The sequence below is a fragment of the Oryx dammah genome, unplaced genomic scaffold, assembly GCF_014754425.2.
Source record: "Oryx dammah isolate SB20612 unplaced genomic scaffold, SCBI_Odam_1.1 HiC_scaffold_6, whole genome shotgun sequence".
NCBI lineage: Eukaryota > Metazoa > Chordata > Mammalia > Artiodactyla > Bovidae > Oryx > Oryx dammah.
Genome location: NW_024070190.1, coordinates 17300928 through 17320409, shown reverse-complemented (window position 1 = coordinate 17320409; position 19482 = coordinate 17300928). Strand labels below are relative to the sequence as shown.

The following is a 19482-nucleotide window of genomic DNA, read 5'->3' as shown; positions in this document are numbered from 1 at the left end:
TGTTTTTTCATGTCAGTTTGGTGGACATGTGATTTATATACAATATTTTACCCCTTGCAGTGTGCCCTTTTGGACACACATACTTAGTTGTGTGACCACCCCCGAGGTCAAAATATAGAATTTTCTCCCACCACAGACATTCCCGTTGCCCTTTGGAGCCACCCTCCGATCTGAAATCCCTGGCAAGCACTGATCTGTCTTCTGTACTTGTAATTTTGCCTTTTCCAAAGTGGCGTGTAAATGAGGTTAGGCAGTGTATAGGGTTCTGGCTCCTGTTACTCGGCATAAGGTCTTCAAGACCCATCCAGGTTGCTGTGGGTCTAAAGTGTGTTCCTTTCTACTGCAGAGAAGTATCCCACCATATGGAGATACGTGTTCCTTTATTCATTCACCCCTTGATAAACATTTTGCAGTATTTCCAGGTTTTGGCAGCTATGAATAGACCTACTATAAACATTCATGTATAGGTTTTTATATAAACATAAATTTTCATTCCTCTGGGGTAAATACCCAGGAAGGTAAGGGGCGAGTATACATTTAACTTCCTCAGAAATTGGTGAACTGTCTTCCAAACTGGCCGCACCATTTGCATTCACAGCAGCGAGAGTGATAGTTGTGGTTGCTCTCCATCCTTGTCAGCACTTACAGATTTTGTTTGTTTTTTAAAGACATTCTCACAGACGCGTCCTGGAATCTCAGTGTGCTCTCAGTCTACCGTTCTCTACTGCTAGTGTTCTTATCCACCTCAGTGCTTTTGATTAACAGTAGGCTGTGGAGTGAACAGAGCGTCCATGTAATTGTAACTTCCGTCCACCCCTCCCCATTTTCATTTGCTTGTAAGCTCTCCTGTTAACATGAAATGGTGGGGAAGGAAGTGAGGCTGAGCCCCACCCCGCACTTGTTTTTGGAACAAGATTGGTTTTGTGATTTCTCCCCCCACCCGCCCCGAGAGCTCCAGGTTGAGGCCAGGCTCTTGTGGACTCAGGAGCAACAGCATTTGGATCTGCTGACATACAACGAGGACCTGACTTTTGAATGGAAAGGAACGCAGGTCGTTTGCAGCAGTTACATGGAAAGGTGCTGTTCTGCTCTCTGTCACCTGATTTAGAGGCTCCCCCGGCGCCGGGGCCTGGGAACCATGCCCCTCATGTGGATGGTAAATACATATGTCTCTGCCCTGAGGGGGGTGCAATCCAGAAAGGGTTAACAGTTATACAGGCTGACAAGAAATGGAGGGGGCACTTCCATCTTGAATTTTATCATAGCAACTCTTTGCCACTAGGTCTGAGCTTCCCCGTAGGATGCAGTGAGTCCCAGGTTTCTTCTGACATACCCTATTGGAGGGTGGCTCCACACACCTCCACACATTTCCTCCAGAATAGCTTCCTGACATTTTAACTCCAAGGGTTGCTAAATCATATATAACATCCTGAGACTTCTACCCATTGGCAAATCATCCCACAGGAAGTCAGGGATGAAGCAGTCAGCTGAAGGTGGGTTTAGCAGTCCAAACATCAGTCACCCAGATGATTCTTCAGGCTGCAGATGTTGGCCTCCTGCATAGCAGCTGTGAGCAGGATGCCCTGGATGTTTTGCTTCTGAGACATTATAAAGCTCCGATAGTGCTAGGGATCCGTGCAGGGTAGATGGACGTTCCCAGCCCCAGTGTCCCTGAGGTCATAGGGAGTTCCCCTTCTCAGGTCACTGCAGACTTGTCATCTGGCTCCCACACAGCAGCTGGTCTGCACCCTTCACAACACACACCCACAGGCTCTCAGCCCACTCAAGCACCTCTCCAGCCCTTCTGCACTGACTCACTGGCCTGCATCTCTTCTGTGGTCAGTGTGTAAAGGCCAGAAGGTGGAACTGAGATCACCAGGGCCAGTTCAACAAGGAGAAACCTCAACTCAGAGAGGGGAAGTAGCTTGCTTGAGGCAGCACAGCACCAAGCTGGGACTGGGCTCTAGGCTTTGACTCCCATCTCAGCCCTGCAGGCCCCTCTACCTGGGGGCAGCGTGAGTGGGCAGGTACTTGTACAGTTGCCTGTCTCTCACAGCCACATCCAGGCTTCAGAAAGGCAGGGCCTCTAGTCTGCCTGGTGACATGACAAAGCTGGGCTGCGTGTCACATGCCCTGAGCCTGACCTGAACTGGGAAATAATTTGCTGGCACAGAGTGGGGTCTTGTGTTTCCCTGGAGTCTCCTGGGACCCCTTGTAGCCTCCAGGCTTCTCATCCTGCCAGGTCATCTTTCCTCTCATCCCTCTCCAAACTTGTACTTCTCCAAAACACTTTCTAGCATGGTACCTGGCCAAGCCCCTCTCTCTTCCCTGTGCCCTAAGTGAGCCCTTGTTTGAGCTCAGCCTCTGGTTTGCAGAGCTGTCTATAGACCCAGGGTGGACCCTTCTTGGGCTACTGACTCACAATGGGACCTCGGGCAGGTCACTTCTCTGCTCTGAGCCTTAGTACCATCTGCAAACAAATGCTGATAGCTGTGACATTGCCAGATGGCAGGAAGATTACGTGAAGGGAGGCAGGTAAATCCTGTACCAAGAAGGCTCTAAGAAATGCCATGCTAGAGCTCTGACTCCATTCCCTCTGAGGGGTCCTATTATTATCCCATTTCACAGATGAAGACACTGAGCCTGGGACAGGTTTCACTTGGTCTAAGCCCATGAGATTCAAAATGGAGCAGCCTGGCTCCAGAGTCTGTGCTGGTGCCTGCATCTGTTTACAGAGGAAAGAAGACACTCCTGATAACAAAGTGGATTAGAATGGTTTCTTCTTGCTATGCTTCATACGGCCTTGACAGGCTACTCCCCAGTTCTTTCCCTTTACAAACAAAACTGAAGCAGACCCACAGGACAGGAGAGAAGGCCACAACTTGATGTTTGAGTCAGATAACTTCTCCACACGATTCCCGGATCCCGTTTTGTTAGAAATTCTTGTTTTTTTGAAAATCTCAGTCTTTTCAAGGGAACACTTTAGTAAACATGGCTTCTTAACTTCAGAGGGGATCTGGGGCGCTCTGATATTTCCCCTGGGTGTCCAGCTTTGTTTCCCAGGATCACATTTTCACAGTTTGAAACTCACTGTTTCTTCTTACCTGCTTATCCTAGAAACGTGGTGGGTCAGCAGGGCCTCTGATACCTTTCAGTGAATGAATCATTTAGTAGCACCTGCAGATGCAGCCCCAAGATGACGTTTAAGTGGTACAGCCAAGCCTAGACCGACTGTAGCCTCGTCCTGCGTACTGCAATGTCTGTGCTGGACTTAGGCTGGTTTTGTTGATGATGAGAATGTCTGTTTGATTGAGATATAACGGCTTTCAGAGTCTGGGGGAAATCCAAGTAGAAAAAGGACTTATTAGAAGCGAGGTCTGGGCTGTATACAGAGAGGTTGGCTGCCACCAGCATGCAGGTTCATTCATTCATTTGTTCATATAGTAACATTTTATGAGCTTCTACTTCATGCCAACCCCTGATGAAGGTTGGAGAAGGAAATGGCAACCCACTCTGTATTCTTTTTTTTTTAAATTTATTAATTAATTTATTTTTTATTTTACTTTACAATTCTGTATTGGTTTTGCCATACATTGACATGAATCCACCACAGGAGTACATGTATTCTTGCCTGGAGCATCCCAGGGATGGTGGAGCCTGATGGGCTGCTGTCTACGGGGTTGCACAGAGTCAGACACGACTGAAGCAACTTAGCATGCATGCATGCTTTGGAGAAGGAAATGGCAACCCACTCCAGTATTCTTGCCTGGAGAACCCCAGGGACAGAGGAGCCTGGTGGGCTGCTGTCCTTGGGGTCGCACAGAGTCCGGCATGACTGAAGCGACTCAGCAGCAGCAGCAGCAGCTGATGAAGGTGCAGCGGTCTTCTTTCCCAAAGCTGACGTTTAGTGGATATGCGGCTCTTGGGGGTAATTAATGCCAGGGGAACAGTTGGGATTCCCCTATAGGGAACTTTTGAAATGAGAACATGTGGCATTGATCTGACACCAGAAAACCACCACAAGGAGCTTGAAAGGACACTGAATAGCAGGCAGACAAAAATACATCTAACAAAATACATAGTGAGGTACAACAGAGAGATACAGAGATTCACAGTGTTTGAGGGTTATACTCCCTTTATACCTATTATAAAATGCTGGTTATATTCCCCATGCTGTGCAACCTATCTTTATAGCTTGCTGCTGCTGCTAAAGCTTCAGTCATGTCCGACTCTCTGCGACCCCATGGGCTGTAGCCCATCAGGCTCCTCTGTCCGTGGGATTCTCCAGGCAAGAACAGTAGAGTGGGCTGCCATGCCCTCCTCCAGGGGATCTTCCCGACCCAGGGATCAAACCCACGTTTCTTCTGTCTCCTGCATTGGCAGGTGGGTTCTTTACCACTAGCTCTGCCAGGGAAGCCCCATCTTCACAGCTTATTTTATGCCTAATATTTTATGCTTCTTTTTCTCCTACCACAATATTGTCTTCCTTTCTTCCGCTCCCTCCTGGTAGCCGCCAGTTTTTTCCCTGTATCTGTGAGTCTATTTCTTGTTGTTGTTGTTATATTGACTAGTTCCTTTTATTTTTTAGCTTCTACATATAAGTGATACCATACAGGATTTGTCTTTCTCTGTATGCCTTTCTTCACTTAGTGTAATGCCTTCCAGGGTCACCCATGTTGACGTAAATGCCGAATGTTCGTTCTTTCTTATGGCTGAGTCGTATAGCTGTACATATGTACCACATCTTCTTTACCTGTGGACCTGTTGATAGATACTTAGGTTGCTCCCGTATCTTGGCAATTGTAAATGATACTGCTATGAACATTGGGTTGCATCTATCTTTTCAAATTATTGTTTTGTTTTTTGATATATACTCAGCAGTGGAATTTCTGGCTTATAAGGTAGCTCTATTTTCAGGGTTTTGGGAAACCTCCATACTGTTTTCCATGGAGGTTACACCAATTTACTTTTCTATTAACAGTCTACAAGGGTTTGCTTGTCTCTAAACCTTGTCAATATTTGTTATTTGTGTTCATTTTGATGATAGCCATCCCGACAGGTGTGAGCTGATAGTTTATTGTGGATTTGATTTGCATTTCCGTGATGATTAGCGATGGTGAGCCTCTTCTCATGTGCCTGTTGGATGCCATTTAATCAGCTTTTAAACTAAATCAGCAAGAATTGAAAAAAAAAAGTGGTAACTAAGGAAGTGTCAAATCCAGCACATGCTTGGTAGGAAGACTGTACATTGATGAGGTGTTTTGGGAAAAGCTGTTTGGAAATATGTGTCAAGAGCCTAAAAATTTTACCTGTCTTTAAATCCAGCTATTTCCTTTTAGGAATGTAAACCATTTCCTTTTAGGAATGTAAACTGTTGTTTAACCATGAATAGATGAAAAGGCTTAGACATCAGTGTTACCGGCACAGTGTTGCTTACAGCGGTGAATGATTAGAAATGACTTACATGCCTACATGTAGGGGATAAGTTTGATGAAGGATCAGCACGGTTCTACAGGCGCCACACACCATTAAGAATGAAGATGTAGGGGATTTTCAACAACATAGGAGGTAGTCATGATACTTTTTTGTGACATAAAAAAGTCATGAACTAATTTATGAGGAAATGGATTGAGAGAAGATATTAGCTATTTTTAAAGGCAACATGAGATCTATTTTTAGAATATACTGTCTCAAAGCAACAAGAAAAAGATAGGCCAAGACAAATAAGCAAAGGTTTTGAGTGGTCATTTTTCAGAAGAGGAAATCCGAAAGACTGTGAGTCATATAAAGAGATGCTCAGACTCATTGGTGAGAGAGACACAGATTAACATGTGGGGTCACTTTACTTCAATCTCATCGGCAAATATTAGAAAGCAGGGTGATGTCCAGCAGGAGGAGATGGCAAGGTGATGTCCAGTGGAGGAGATGGCAGAGGACCCTTTGGAGGTGGGGGAGTGTGGCTCGGCACCAGCTTTCTGGAGGCATCTTAGTCGACCGTACTTGGTTGAATCAAGAGACATACATTCTTGACTCAGCACTCCTGCCTAGGTGTATGTACCCAGAGCCAGTCACAAGCAGCCCCGTGAGGGGAGCCTGGTGGGAATGTCCAGCACAGGATGGAGGCAGGACAGGAAGTCTCAGGCAATCGAACCACCCACTGTGGAGTGAACAAGTCAGTCACATGATGCCCAGTGTGTAACATGGAGCAACAGTTAGAGGAAACGAGGTTGGCAAATACAGAGCCACATGCTTGGGTCTGAAGTCATAACGTTGAGTGAGAAAGTAAGTTGAGGAAAGATGCAAAAAGTCATTGGGGGAAATTAAAATGATGCCCTCAGAAATCATGCCGTGTTTTATAAGGACCCATGCTATCATGGAGGTGGGCTGGGTGGGGTGGGGTAGACAGGAATGGGGGATGAAGAGTCTAGGGAAAAGTGAATAAACAATCAGCGCCAGAGAGGAACCTGGGCCTGGTCAGGAAGGAGACGGTGCTGAGACTAAGAAACGTGAGGCAACTGCCACCTGCCCCTGAGGTGCTGAGTGCTTGGTACCTCAGTCCCGTCCATCTCTCTGCGACCCCGCGGACTAGAGCCCGCCAGGTTCCTCTGTCCATGGGATTTCCCAGGTAAGATTACTGGAGTGGGTTGCCATTTCCTCTGCCAGGGGATCTTCCTGACCCAGTGATTTAACCCTCATCTCCTGTGTCTCCTGCTTGGCCGGCGGTTTCTATACCATTTAGCCACCTGGGAAGCTCTGCAACTGAGGGTCAAGCCCCAAATGGAAATAAATAAACCCCAATGAGGTCCCAGCCAACCAACCAATGAAAGCAAAAGTACAAATAAAAAGTTTGGGTGGGAGGGGGGTTCATGTTTGGGAAGGCATGTACACCCGTGGTGGATTCATGTCAATGTATGGCAAAACCAATACAGTATTGTAAAGTAAAATAAAGTAAAAATAAAAATTAAAAAAAAAGGAAGAAAAAAAAAGTTTGTTTCAATGATATAATTAAACAATATATTTGTAAGAAAAGCTTCAATATCAATGGTCAACTTTCTGGATGTAGGCCTGCTTAATATTCTTCCTGATATTTTTTTCCTTCCCAATTTTTGATGCTGAATGTACATGACTTTTATATAAGAAAATGACTTCTGCAAATGAAGTGTGAGAGTATGTTTGATAGAAGAAGAGCAGGGGCTCAAGAAGCTTTAACATTTCAAAAAAGGATAGCTCATTTGGCCATGTGATCTTTAGTTAGTGGGAATTCTAGGCTGCAAGGATTCTGTGTTTGGGCTCAGAATAAAGCACGATGTGCCTCCTCAGCTTCTTAGCCCAGAGAAAAACGCTGTGGACCCACCTGTGTCCATCTGTCTGGTCGCCATCCCTTGGTTGGCGGCTGTCAGTTGCTGGCTGGATTCCAGAATGGGCACCTATGTGCCCATCATGGTGACATCATGGTTGGGAAGGGCGTCTTGCAGGGAACCTTGACACTCTGGTCTCTGCTTGGAGTTTCCTACACTCCTGACAAACAAACAACAAACAAGCTTCTATTGTGCTGTGAGCCTGTCCTGCCTCAGCAGCAGAGTATGGCAATTGAAAAGTCACAGACACAAATAGCAATACTTTCTCAAGGCTACCGATCTGGTAAATAAGCCTTTGGCTAGTTTTATGGGCTTCCCAGTGGCCCTAGTGGTAAAGAATCTGCCTGTCGATGCAGGAGACACAAGAGACACGGGTTCAATTCCTTGGTTGGGAAGATCCCTTGGAGGAGGGCATGGCAACCCATGCCAGTATTCTTGCCTGGAGAATCCCATGGACAGAAGAGCCGGGAGGACTACAGTCCACGGGCATGCAGAGAGTCAGACAGGACTGAGCGACTGGGCACACACAGCCTATGTTCCTGTCCGCAGGCCTGCTGACCCCGGCTTCCCAGCTTGTAAACATCGGCTGTGTGTGTACTGACAGCGAGGTTCTTTAAAGTTAACTTGGGGAGTTCAAGAGTCATCTTGAGGGTAAAGTTCTCTAAAAATATTGAGTGTGAAGCTAATAATGCTGAGAATGAAGAACTTGCACCCTTTTAGTTTCACGTGATGGAGTTAAAATAGAAGATATGGAATTACATGCCTCTGCAAATATTGAGAGACATTTACATGCTTTTTCTATTTACTCAGCATTCTTAAAGAGGAGTAGTGTCAGATAAAAAAAAAAAAAGGTTTGGTATTAAAGGTTTACATTTCAGCTGGATGTCTCATTGCCTGGGTGCCTTTTGGATCATCAGTTTCCTTACTTAAACAGAGAAAATAAGAGTACCCATGTCTCTTGTGAGAGAGTCTGTGTAAACAGCCCAGGATGGTGCCTGGCAAATGTTAGACTGTCAATATGAGCCACATCTAGGTTGGAATCTGTTTCTTCAGAAGTGTTCCTTATTTTAGTCAGTTTCAGATTCTTAGAGGAACCATCTGCTATAGGAACTGGGCTAAATGAGGATGATATTTCGTTCCACAATCAGCTTCATCAGAAAGTGTTGTGATGGGACTGTTCAGTTTTCTCTTCTGTTCTTAATTCAGATTTGCTTTGCTGAGGCATGGAGGCGAAAGATGTCTCAGAGGCTGAAGATAGAGCTGAGGATCCAGGTTCCAAAAATAAAGGCCAGCCTGATGCTGCGCAGCCTGATTTCCCACCAGGAAGGCAGACCCCCGGCCCCACTGCCCTCTGGGAGATGCTAGAAAGGAAGTTTCTGGAATACCAGCAGTTGGCTCCCAGGAGCCCGGCTGAACAACAGAAGAGCCTGTTGAATCTTCTCCCACTGTTCCTAAAGGTTGGTATTCTAATTTTTGAAACTGTAAAAAGATGATACAGCACTCTGGGGACCCTTCTGGGATGATTGGAAGCTGGAGTAAGTGGTTTTAATATCATCACGAGTGGTTTCTGATTGGTTGCTTAGAGGATAGTGTTGTGCTATTTAATAAAGATAGCAACAAGGCTTATCTCCAGGGTGAGGATGGACTTGGAAAGGATGGACAGTTGGCTCTTGAGTATTACTGTCTCTTTAGTTAAAAAAGGACATTGTTCAACAGTGATATTGTTCAATCCCTGCTTAGGAGCCAGAGGAGAAACCTGCTCCTTTGGAAGCCAAGAAAAGAATCCATGTCCTGACATGTGAGTGGCACGGTGGCTGGTGACTCAACACCAGGGCCTGGGAGAGTCAGAACCTAAGCTGCGTCAACAACGCAAACTGAGATGTAATCAGTGGGGAGCAGCAGAGCAGTAGTCCCTTCCTTGGCTGTAGACACACAGGAAAAGCCCAGCTTGTCCACTGGGTTGGCACTCTGGCTGGTGGCAGCTGAGAACAGTTTGGGTACAAGGAATTTCCTTTATTGTCTTGAAATAAAGTTCCTGCCAGTGAGGTCTGCCTTGGAGTTGAGTGTGTTAAAGTCTAATTGTAGAGTTAGACAAGCATCTTTTTATGAAGACTTAGTTTTTGCTTGACCATTGATTTTGGGATATTATTGCAAAATCCAGTACTTACATTCAAAGTATGGAGAAAATGAGATACTTTCACATTTGAAAATAGACTTGGATATCCAGGTGGAGGCTTTGGTAGATTTTTATTGGGAAATCCCTTTGCTAATATGTTTCCTCTAACCTATTAACCAGAAATACTTAATGATTTACAAAGATGACTCAGAATTTTCTTGGGACCATATTTATAAGATGCACTGAATACTTAGGCATGCCTTTCTGTAAAAAATTGCCAAGTAACTTACTGTCTAGGAATTCATAATTTTCTCCATGTTTTGGACTAGTATGTTCCATATACCCCATTTTGCAGATTGGATAACTGGTGTATAGGGAACATACTGGAAAAGAGCAACTAGATAAAGAGAGGCCACTTAGGTTTCTCATTCCCAGCCCTTCCTGTTTTGATGACTCCAACTCCTGGGAGGCAATTTTACCCAGTTCTCAGATCAACTTTGTCTTATAAAAGGAAAAATGTGAGAATTGCTGCCTCTCACCCACCGAGTCGCTGGGAAAGCGTATGGGTTCGGCCATAGCACTGTATCATTCCCACCCCTCTGAGCAGCCCTAGCTCTGATGAAAGGCTCTGCACCTGGGAGCCAGGGCTTCATACCTCTTTGCCTCTCTCCAGATTGTTGATTTGAGAATTCATTCTTTTGTTGTACAAATATCTGGGCTTCCCTAGTAGCCCAGATGGTAAAGAATCTGCCTGCAATGCAGGAGACCCAGGTTTGATCCCTGAGTTGGGAAGACCCCCTGGAGAAGGGAATGGCTATCCACTCTAATATTCTTGCTTGGAGAATTCCATGGACAGAGGAGCTATTTATTGAGTTCCTATAATCTCTTTTGGGCCTGGTGCTATGAAAGTAAGGAAGACCAATAGAGGTTTTACCTGTAACTGTCCAGAACAGAGGATACTGAGTAGGACCTAAAATGGTTTGTTTGGCTTCTAGGAATTAAAAATGAATTCAGTTCAGTCACTCAGTCATGTCCAACTCTTTTGGACTGCAGCACGCCAGGCTTTCCTGTCCATCACCAACTCCCAGAGCTTGCTCAAACTCATGTCCATCGAGTCAGTGATGCCATCCAACCATCTCGTCCTCTGTCGTCCCCTTCTCCTCCTGCCTTTAATCTTTCCCAGCATCAGGGGCTTTTCCAAGGAGTCAGTTCTTCACTTCAGGTGGCCAAAGTCTTGTAGTTTCAGCTTCAGCTTCAGTCCTTCCAATGAATAGTCAGGACTGATTTCCTTTAGGATTGACTGGTTTAATCTCCTTGCAGTCCAAGGGACTCTCAAAATTGAATTCATTCAAAAATGAATTGGTGCCATTTCTTCAAAGTGGAAAGTTTTCACGTGAGACTCAGATTTCAAATTCCTCTAAAAATATTTGTAGCTCCAATAGTGATAATTGGATGGAGACGGTTGGGGCACCTCTTTAAACAGAAAATGGTCTTGGTCTCTTAGTTTACCCTAGTCCCTCACTCTCTAGTTACACCCAAGCCGCATCACTGATCTATGTTACCTGACCCTATATACACACTGACCTCATGGATAGCAAGCGGTCCCTATTATAACCTAACATCAATATTGGTTCCTGTTTCCCAAACCCTTTCCTAATTACAGGAAGAACGATGGCCCTCTTGTTGAATACATGGGATTTTGAGTCAAACAGCAGGGCTCCAGACCCAGCTCCATCGCTTATTAGCTGAGCATCCTTGAGCAAGCTACTAAATTTTACTGAGCCTTCGTTTCCTCATCTGTAAAGTGGAATCAGTACCACTTTGCTGGGATACTGTGAGGGTGAGATCAGATGAGGATTGTAAAGTCCACAGCACATGGAAGGTAGACATGATGCCCATTCCCTTTCCACCAGTCTCCCGGAAACTGACTACACATGTGCGGTTTGAAATCCCATTAGTTACCATGATCCCCACAACTGCTGACAAAATCTGCTACGTTTTGGATCTCTGGAGCGCACCTCTGATGAGCCCTGTAGAGGCAGACTATCACCAGCTTTTTCTTTCTTTCTTTCTTTCTTTTTTTTTATCATTTTCTTAAAATCTATATTCTTTTAAGGCTCATATGTTTACAAACCTGTTGTTCCTATTAAGTTCTGACCAATAAAACCCTGCCAGAACTATAGCTCTCAAGCTTCTTAATTAAGAATTGGTAGCAGAAAGGAACATGGGGAAGGTGGGAAGTTGGGTTTTTTTGAGGGGGAGGGGTTGTAGTGCAGATAAAATCTAAGCTGTAGATGAAGCCCGAGTATGGCCATTGGATTACAATGTAGGAAGTCAAGCTTGTAAACACTTTCTTCTGAACTGTATATCCATAAAACAGAGTTCTTAAGTTTGTTTGCAAAGAACCCTCTTAGCAGCATCAGGACTTAAAAGCCATCTCCCATGGCAAGTGGCCAGTCAGGACTTTCCTATGTCTCCTTGAGTTCAGAAAGACTGCTGCTCCTCGCACTTGTGTTGTTTAGGGAGTTGGCTCCAGAATGTTGCAGACAAGAAGGTGGTTTTATTGGATCACGCAGGCAGCAGCACAGAGCCAGTGACTTCCCAGGGTGCAGAGTGGTGCTGGCAGGAAGGATTAAATGGACCATTGTTCTTTCCCTGCCAAGAGCCTTGGGCTTTGGTCTTTCTGAAACCTTCCTATCACAAGCTTTTAGAGCAAGAGAAGGCCTTCCTCTGGCAAGTATGGGCAGGTCCTGTTGGCCTTCAGTTGACTTTGCTTTAGGGAAAAGGGAACCATTCGCATCCTCTCATTGCATATAGACATTGGGTAATAATAGATGGGGAAACTAGAGTTACAGGTGTAGCTGTAGAAGATTGTCCTTAGAATATGTACTTTGAGAGAAAGCAGGCAGCTAGACGATGGGGAATCCTTGGCAATTAGCGTAAAATTCCTCCCTGTCTGGGACAGACAATCTCAGGGGTGGGATGACATGGGGAAAAAGGCAACTCTGTGCATTTGGTAGATTAGGGATACTGATAATAGGTTCACACTGCTCCCTTCAAGAGGTGACATCTGTGTTCCCTGCCTTGGAACCTGGATGGGTTTGTGATGGCTTGACTAATTGAATAGGGCAAAAATGACATTTCTGGGCTCAGGTCTCAAGAGAAATGTAGCTTCTCCCTGTTACTTGGAATACTTGCTCTTAGACCCCAGCTGCCATGCTGTGAGGAAGCCCAGGCAGCCCTGAGTAAAAGCCCATGTGGAGAGAACCGAAGTTCCTGACATTGCGGCTGCGCTGCTGCTGACAGCCAGCACAGCTTTCCAGGCATGTGAGTGTGCTGTCTTGGGTCTCTTAGCCCTTGTTCGCCACCCCAGCCGAGGGAAGCAGAGGAAAGCTGTTCCTGCTGAGCTCTGCCTGAACTGCAGGTCCATGAGAAAAATAAATGATTCTGTTATTTTAAGCCACTCAATTTGGGCTTGTTTGTTATACAGCAATAGATAATCAGAACAGTGGGTAACACAAGCAGGAATCCATTTATTTCCTAGTGCTGGGGGATTGGAATTAAAACTAAGTCAGTTGTATTTGTGTGTGTGTGTGTGTGTGTGTGTGTGCGTGCGTAGGTACTCTTAGGCTAACTGCCCAACCAGTGGTACAGAGTTCATACTGTTGGATGTGGTCAGTTATTCTTATATAAACCCAGCATGGACTCAGCTGACTATGGAAGAGAGAGAAGTGACGTTAAATATAATGACAAGGGTGACCAAGAGTTATTTCTGAGTGTGGCATCCAGAGGGGAGGGTGAGGATAAATACGCCTTCTTGTTCATCTCTGGCTCTAATCCACTTCAGAGTGGGGCCTGCCACATGGTTTATTCCCTTCTCAGGGGAACACTATTTTTGTTATGTTAATAAACTTTTGATACTTCATTTTTTTTCTGCTTACAAAGGAGAGAGTTAGCAGGGGAAACTCATGTAAAGTATCTGAAATGTTTTGAGTTTACTTAAAGGCCAAGTCATCAAACTTTGCAGCAACGAAGAAATAGCAATATGGCAGTCACGCTTGAAAACTAACCAGGTTCTCTGTCTTTCAAAGCCAAGGTTTTCTCTCATTTCCTCTAGAGCTGCTGTCATTCCTTATGCTCTGGAGATCAGAGCATCATTTTCTTCTTCTTTTTTCCATGGGAGGGGACAGCCACAAGACATGATGGTGCAGCGCAGAGAATGTAAGTGAATAAAAATTTTTTAAAATATTGAGCAATATTCTCCCAGCATGCAAATCCCAATTTGGGGAAAAAATTAGTTCCTTTTGAAAGTCGCCTTAACTCTTTGGGGTCTCCACGGTACCATTCAGTAAATGATTGCCTCTGTGCATTAAATAGCACCCCGATGGCCCGAAAGAGTTCCTGGGGCCTCCAGAAGTAGCCATCATGGTCCCAGGAAGGAGTGTGAGCCTTGGGAGATTCTGGCTGAGTGTACAATTACTGTTCAACTCACAGTGGTCCAGTTTGCTTTATTGTAGAGTGCCTCCTGGAGTCCCACTGCTCAAAGACAATCTCAATGCATCTGAGTCAACTGCCTGCAAATCAGCCTTTTGAGGGTTTGCCAGTGCTGGGAGGAGGCACAGACATTTGTTAGGAAGATATCATAGAGTTCTTAGGCCTGGGGAAGGAAATAATGTTACCACTGAAATTCCCAGCCAGGAGGACTGACTTTTCTCTCCAGAGATGAACTTTTCCAGGTGATAGCTGGTTTCCAGGTGGTAGCCATACATTTCTTAGACATGCACATGCTATCTCGGTACGTGTGAGATAATTCAGCTCTACTCTGCTGCTTAACTGGTTATCTCAGCTTACCACCTGGTTCTGCCTCAGTTTCTGTGAAGTGGGAATAATAATAATACCAATCCCAAAGGTATGTTACGTGGATTAGTGAAAACGATGCATGTCAGTGCTTGGCACAGCATTTGGCACAAAACCAGCAACACATTTGGCCATTATTCTGCATAATGTGGGTCCCATCATCATATATTCACGTATCAAATATTTATTGGAGGTCTACTATGTAAAAGAGTGCTTGAAATTCACCTAGTTTTTGTAGTTTTAGCAAAGTTCTGATATACTGTTTATTTACTTTATTTTATTTACAAAGGAAAGGTGTGACTATGTTCATTTATAGGGCTGAAAATTTTTTAACTATTTCAGATACAAAGTTTTGTTCAAATCAAAATAAATAGCCAGGTACTCACCACCCATATGGGCTTCCCAGGTAGTGCTAGTGGTAAAGAACCTGCTTGTCAAGGCAGGAGAAGTAAAATGCAAGTTTGATCCCTGGGTCAGGAAAATCTCCTGAAGGCGGGCATGGCAACCCACTTCAGTATTATTGCCTGGAGAATCCCATGGACAGAGGAGCCTGAAGGGCTATAGTCCACAGGGTCACAAAGAGTCAGACATGACTGAAGCAACTTAGCATGCACGCATGCACCAGCCATATAAAAGAAATAAAGCATTTCAGATTAACTAAAGCCACCTGTGTATAAATTCAAGAACTTTTTCCCCTTCTGCTCACTCCCAATGGTAACTCCCAACCTGCTGAATTAACAGGCCCTGTGCGAAATGATATATAAAGAGACAGCAAGTTGTAAAAGTATATTATGGTATCATTCTAAGATACCTATAAAACTGTATGTAAATTATACAATAATATGGGTGTATTTTTATAACCATAAGTAATAATATCATGTAATTTATGTATAGTCTCACAAGTTTTTGTAGACTCAAACTGTAATATACTTTCACAATTTGCTTTTTCCACAACATTCTATTTCTGGGATTTATCTGGATTGATACAGCTCTATTTCTTTTTTCTTTTTCAGTTCTATGTGATATCCTTATATAAATTTGTCACACATCATTCATTATCCTATTGATGAACATTAAATTTTTCCCAATCAAAAATAACATTGCATAAATATTTCTTGTTCATATCACCTGTGCACACACGCCAGCCTGTTTAGGGATATGCTTAGAGACTTCTCTCTAGTACTGGAATTGCTGGGTGGTTGGACATGTGCCCCCTTAGCTTTATTTAATCATGTTAGATGCTTCTTCAAAGAGGTTCTTTCAAGTAACTCTGCAGCATAGGGTACGGGGTTCCTCACTTTCCCTACATTTGGTATGGTCAGAGTTTTCATCTCTGCTAACCAGAAAAGTACAAAATGTCTTCTTGCAGTTGTAGTTTGCACTCCCCTGATTGCCAGTGATTTTCTATTTATCTGTCAATAAGTTGCTTGTTGCTTCATTTGCCTGCTTTTAAAAACTCAGCCTTTAAAAAATTAATTTATAAGGGTCTAAATACCGGCCTTTTGTCAGTTACACGCATTCCAAATATTTTCTCCCCATCTGTAGTCTGTGTTCTTGTTTTGTGTATAGTGTCTTTTGATATCAAGAAGAGTTTTAAAGGTTTTTGCTTTTAAACAAACATAGTATCTGTTGCAAGGAAACACACAGAATGATTTCCCTTTGGGAATTTTATGTCTTTCTCACCCTTTCTAGAAGAAGGATCTCAGCTTTAAAAAAAAATTGGTCAGGCCTTTGGGAAGGAATAGAGTTTCACATGGCTGGTGAGTGGGGGCAGTGGACGACAGTCTAGCACACTGCATTTCAGAGTGGCCGCTAATTGCCAGGAATGGGCACAACAGCTGACTCCCTGCTGGGAACCTGGGGTCAGGGGTTGCCAGGAACTCAAGTTCGGGGCCAAGGACAGTCACTCTGCTCTGTACTCAGCCTGTGACGCCACGGGAGAGAGAACAAAGGGGAAGGCCTCGCATGCAGAGCAGACCAAGGAACAGGGTTACTATGGAAACTGGAGGAAATTCTGGAGCGAGTCTGGCGTCCCAGGCAGAATTGTAAGACTTCTATTAAATAGTATTTTAAACAATAATCAGGGAAAGTCTGAGGAAAAAGAAGACCAGATGGGATAGAGATGAAAGGGACAGATAAGAGAGGATTTTAAGGATAAAAGCAATGGGAGACTAAAACCAATGACAGCAACAACTTGGACCGGGAAAAGGATTTCCTAAGCTTGGAACTAAATCCAGAAAGTAAAGGAATGGACTGAGAAATTTCATTTCATAGGCATTTCAGATTTCTGTACAGTTTACCAAGCAATACCACATTTAAAGATGAAACGACAGATTCAGAAAAATTGAGATAATGTTATAGACCAAAGGTTAATGATTTCTGTACATAAAAAGATTTTAAAAATAAATAAGAAAATAATGAAAAACCCAACAGAATAATAGGCTAAGAGTAAGAACAGACAATTCAAAAGGCATTAAAAGTGTTCATCCACTCTAGTTACCCAAAGATTGCAACTGAAATGAGATATTTTTTCTTCTGTAAGTTTTCTTATTTAGGATGAAAAAGCACCACAGTGCTCAATGTTGGTGTGGGTGGAGAGAAATCAGCCCTTTTCCAGGGAGCCCTTGGAGGCCAATCTGGTAAACTTTTTCTGGAGAGTGAGTTAGTAGTTATTAATAGTAATAGGTACCAAATCACTTTAAAAAAGGGAAAAAAACCACTCTTTTAATTGGATAGTATCACTGGCTCAATGGACATGAGTTTGAACAAGTTCCAGGATATAGGGAACAACAGGGAAGCCTAGTGTGTTGCGGTCCATGGGGTTGCATGAAAAGAGTCGGACACGACTGAGTGACTGAACAGCAATTGAAGATCCCACTTTTTAAAATCTACAATTCTATCTTTTAGAATTTATCTGAAAGAAATACTTGCACTACCAAACTAAAATATTTGCATGAGGTTTGACAAGAGTGTAAGAGGAGAATCAGTGAGACCCAGCAGTTGATGGTGAGGAAGGGGAGGGAGGAGGGACCTAGAGAGTTACTCTGGGAATTTCCTACGAGAGCAGGTGAGTGGTCGGTGGGGCCATTCCCTGAGACAAGATACACTGGGTTTGGGGGGAAGGCAACGGGTTCAGTAAAGCATGTTTGGTATTTCAGGAGCGTGAGTTCAGGGGAGATGTCCAGAGTCAAAGCTGGGTGTGTTTGGATTTCAGCATGAGTTGAAGAATTCCTAGGCACTAGTGTAGGGAGACAGTGGGAGCTGGAGGGTGGGTGATTCAGCGGCTTTCCGTGAACTTGAGAAAGCGACTTAGGCTGGCAGGGCGGTGATTCTGATGCCTGGCTTTGTAGCTTTGACATCACTGAGTGAATCCTGCGTGTTGCACTTCAGGCCTGGGAACACTCCGTGGGGATCATCTGCTTTCCCAGTCTTCAAAGGCTGGCTGAAGATGTTTCCAACCAGTTTGCCCAAGAAATACAGAAGGCACTTGTGGGAAAGCCTGCAGGTAAGAGAAGAGCTGTCCTGGAGAACTTCATGGAGCGCAAAACAGCTCTGCGGGCCCCTACCTGGCCTCTGGCTAAGCCCCTCTCTGCTTTCTAGGGGAGTTAGAGGAGAGCCTTTGAACATGTACAGCAGGCCAGGTTCTGACACTGAGGACCCTGGAGAACAAAGGAAAAGGCCAGAAGAGAGAAGAGAAGGGGAACTTGGGAAAATTTGCTGCTCTTGGGAGGGACACACAGATGCACACACTCACACCACTGACCCTACCCTATATATGTGTGATATATACACACACATACACACACACACGCTGCTCCCCCCAACACACACCCACATGCACACAAAACCAAAGCCAAGCAGGTTTCCTGCTGTAGGTCTCCTGACTCACATGCTTTCCTTCATGGAGGTGGACCCCCAGAGCCTGGGCTATGAGGCTGAGAGCAGAAGGAGATTCCAGGGGGAAGGAATAGCTTGAGCATGGTGTAGATGGAGGAATCCCTGTGACAAAAGGGGCTGTGTGGCATAGGAAGTGGGGAGAAGACACTGGATTGTGGCAAGTCCAACTGCTGAGGAGCGTGTTCTTATTATTTAGCAATAGGGAGCCACTGATGGTTGTTGAACAGGGATGGTGGCATAATAAAAGCAGCCCTCCAAGGAGATTAATGCTGACGGAGTATGAAATGTTCAGTATAGATACAGGCATCACTGTTGGGCGTGCAAGAGGTGGACGTGCCGTGAGGGTGTTGAGGCAAACCTCAGGGGGAGAGGGGCCCGAGTGGGGGGAGCCGGGTGACCTGGCCACTGCACCGCCCTGCTGGTGACCTTTCTCTCCTCCCCACTGTTGCCAGAGCAAGCACGGGTAGCAGCGGGGAAGCTGCTGCAATGGAAGGGAGACGCGGACGTGGATCAGGATGGTTACCTACTTCTGAAGTCGGTGTACGTGCTCACGGGGACAGATTCCGTAAGTTCCAGGCCCCACTGGCCCTGCCTTGCTGGCTGGGCACTTCTCACCAATGTCCCAGCACAGGGCAGTGGAATTTCTCAAGGGTGCTTTCTTTCCACGAAACTGACTGATTGCTTTTCCTCCTCTGCACCCCTTGGATAAAGAACATGGGCTTCAGAGTCTGAAATCCCAACTATTCACATCCTGCCTTTTCACCTCGTGTGCGCCTTGAACAAATGATTTGATTTCTTTGCATCTCTGTTGTGCTGTTACTTTTAAAATTAGAGATAATAATGCTTCCGCTCTAGGCTTAGTGTGAGGATCAATGACGGGTGATGTGTGTAGACTCTATTTCCTGTGTGTCAGGGAGGAGCTGGGTGCATGCCATGCTTTGTACAGTTAATCCTCCCAGGACCCCGGGAATCAGATTACAGTGAGGCTGCACTGGTGACAGCAATCAGGTTTGCCTGTGATGTGCAGCCTCGCTGACTCCATGCTGTGAGCCACTGCTCTTTACTGCCTCCTGCTGAACTCAGACTAAAGGAGCCAGGCCTGTGGGCACCTGCCCTGTGCCGCACCAGAGATGAGAACGGCTGCTATTCCTTCTTACCATCCAGGCCCCATCCTGGCTGTGTTCATCCCGCCACGAAGTGGGGACCTGGAGTGGTCTGCTGATGACTGGTGGCCTCTCGGGCAGAAGCAGCCCC

At 45.0% G+C, this 19482-nt stretch overlaps 1 protein-coding gene across 2 annotated transcripts in view; it reads left to right on the top strand.

Annotated features, from left to right (window-relative positions):
- Window positions 1–19482, top strand: part of WDFY4 (WDFY family member 4) — a 247195-nt gene that overhangs the window by 12232 nt on the left and 215481 nt on the right. For both annotated transcript variants that reach the window (XM_040242853.1, XM_040242852.1), the window contains exons 2-4: window positions 8565–8815; window positions 17722–17836; window positions 18681–18793. In XM_040242853.1, the coding sequence (XP_040098787.1) occupies window positions 8582–8815; window positions 17722–17836; window positions 18681–18793 (462 nt within the window). In that variant the 5' untranslated portion in view covers window positions 8565–8581. The remainder of the gene's footprint in view (window positions 1–8564; window positions 8816–17721; window positions 17837–18680; window positions 18794–19482) is intronic.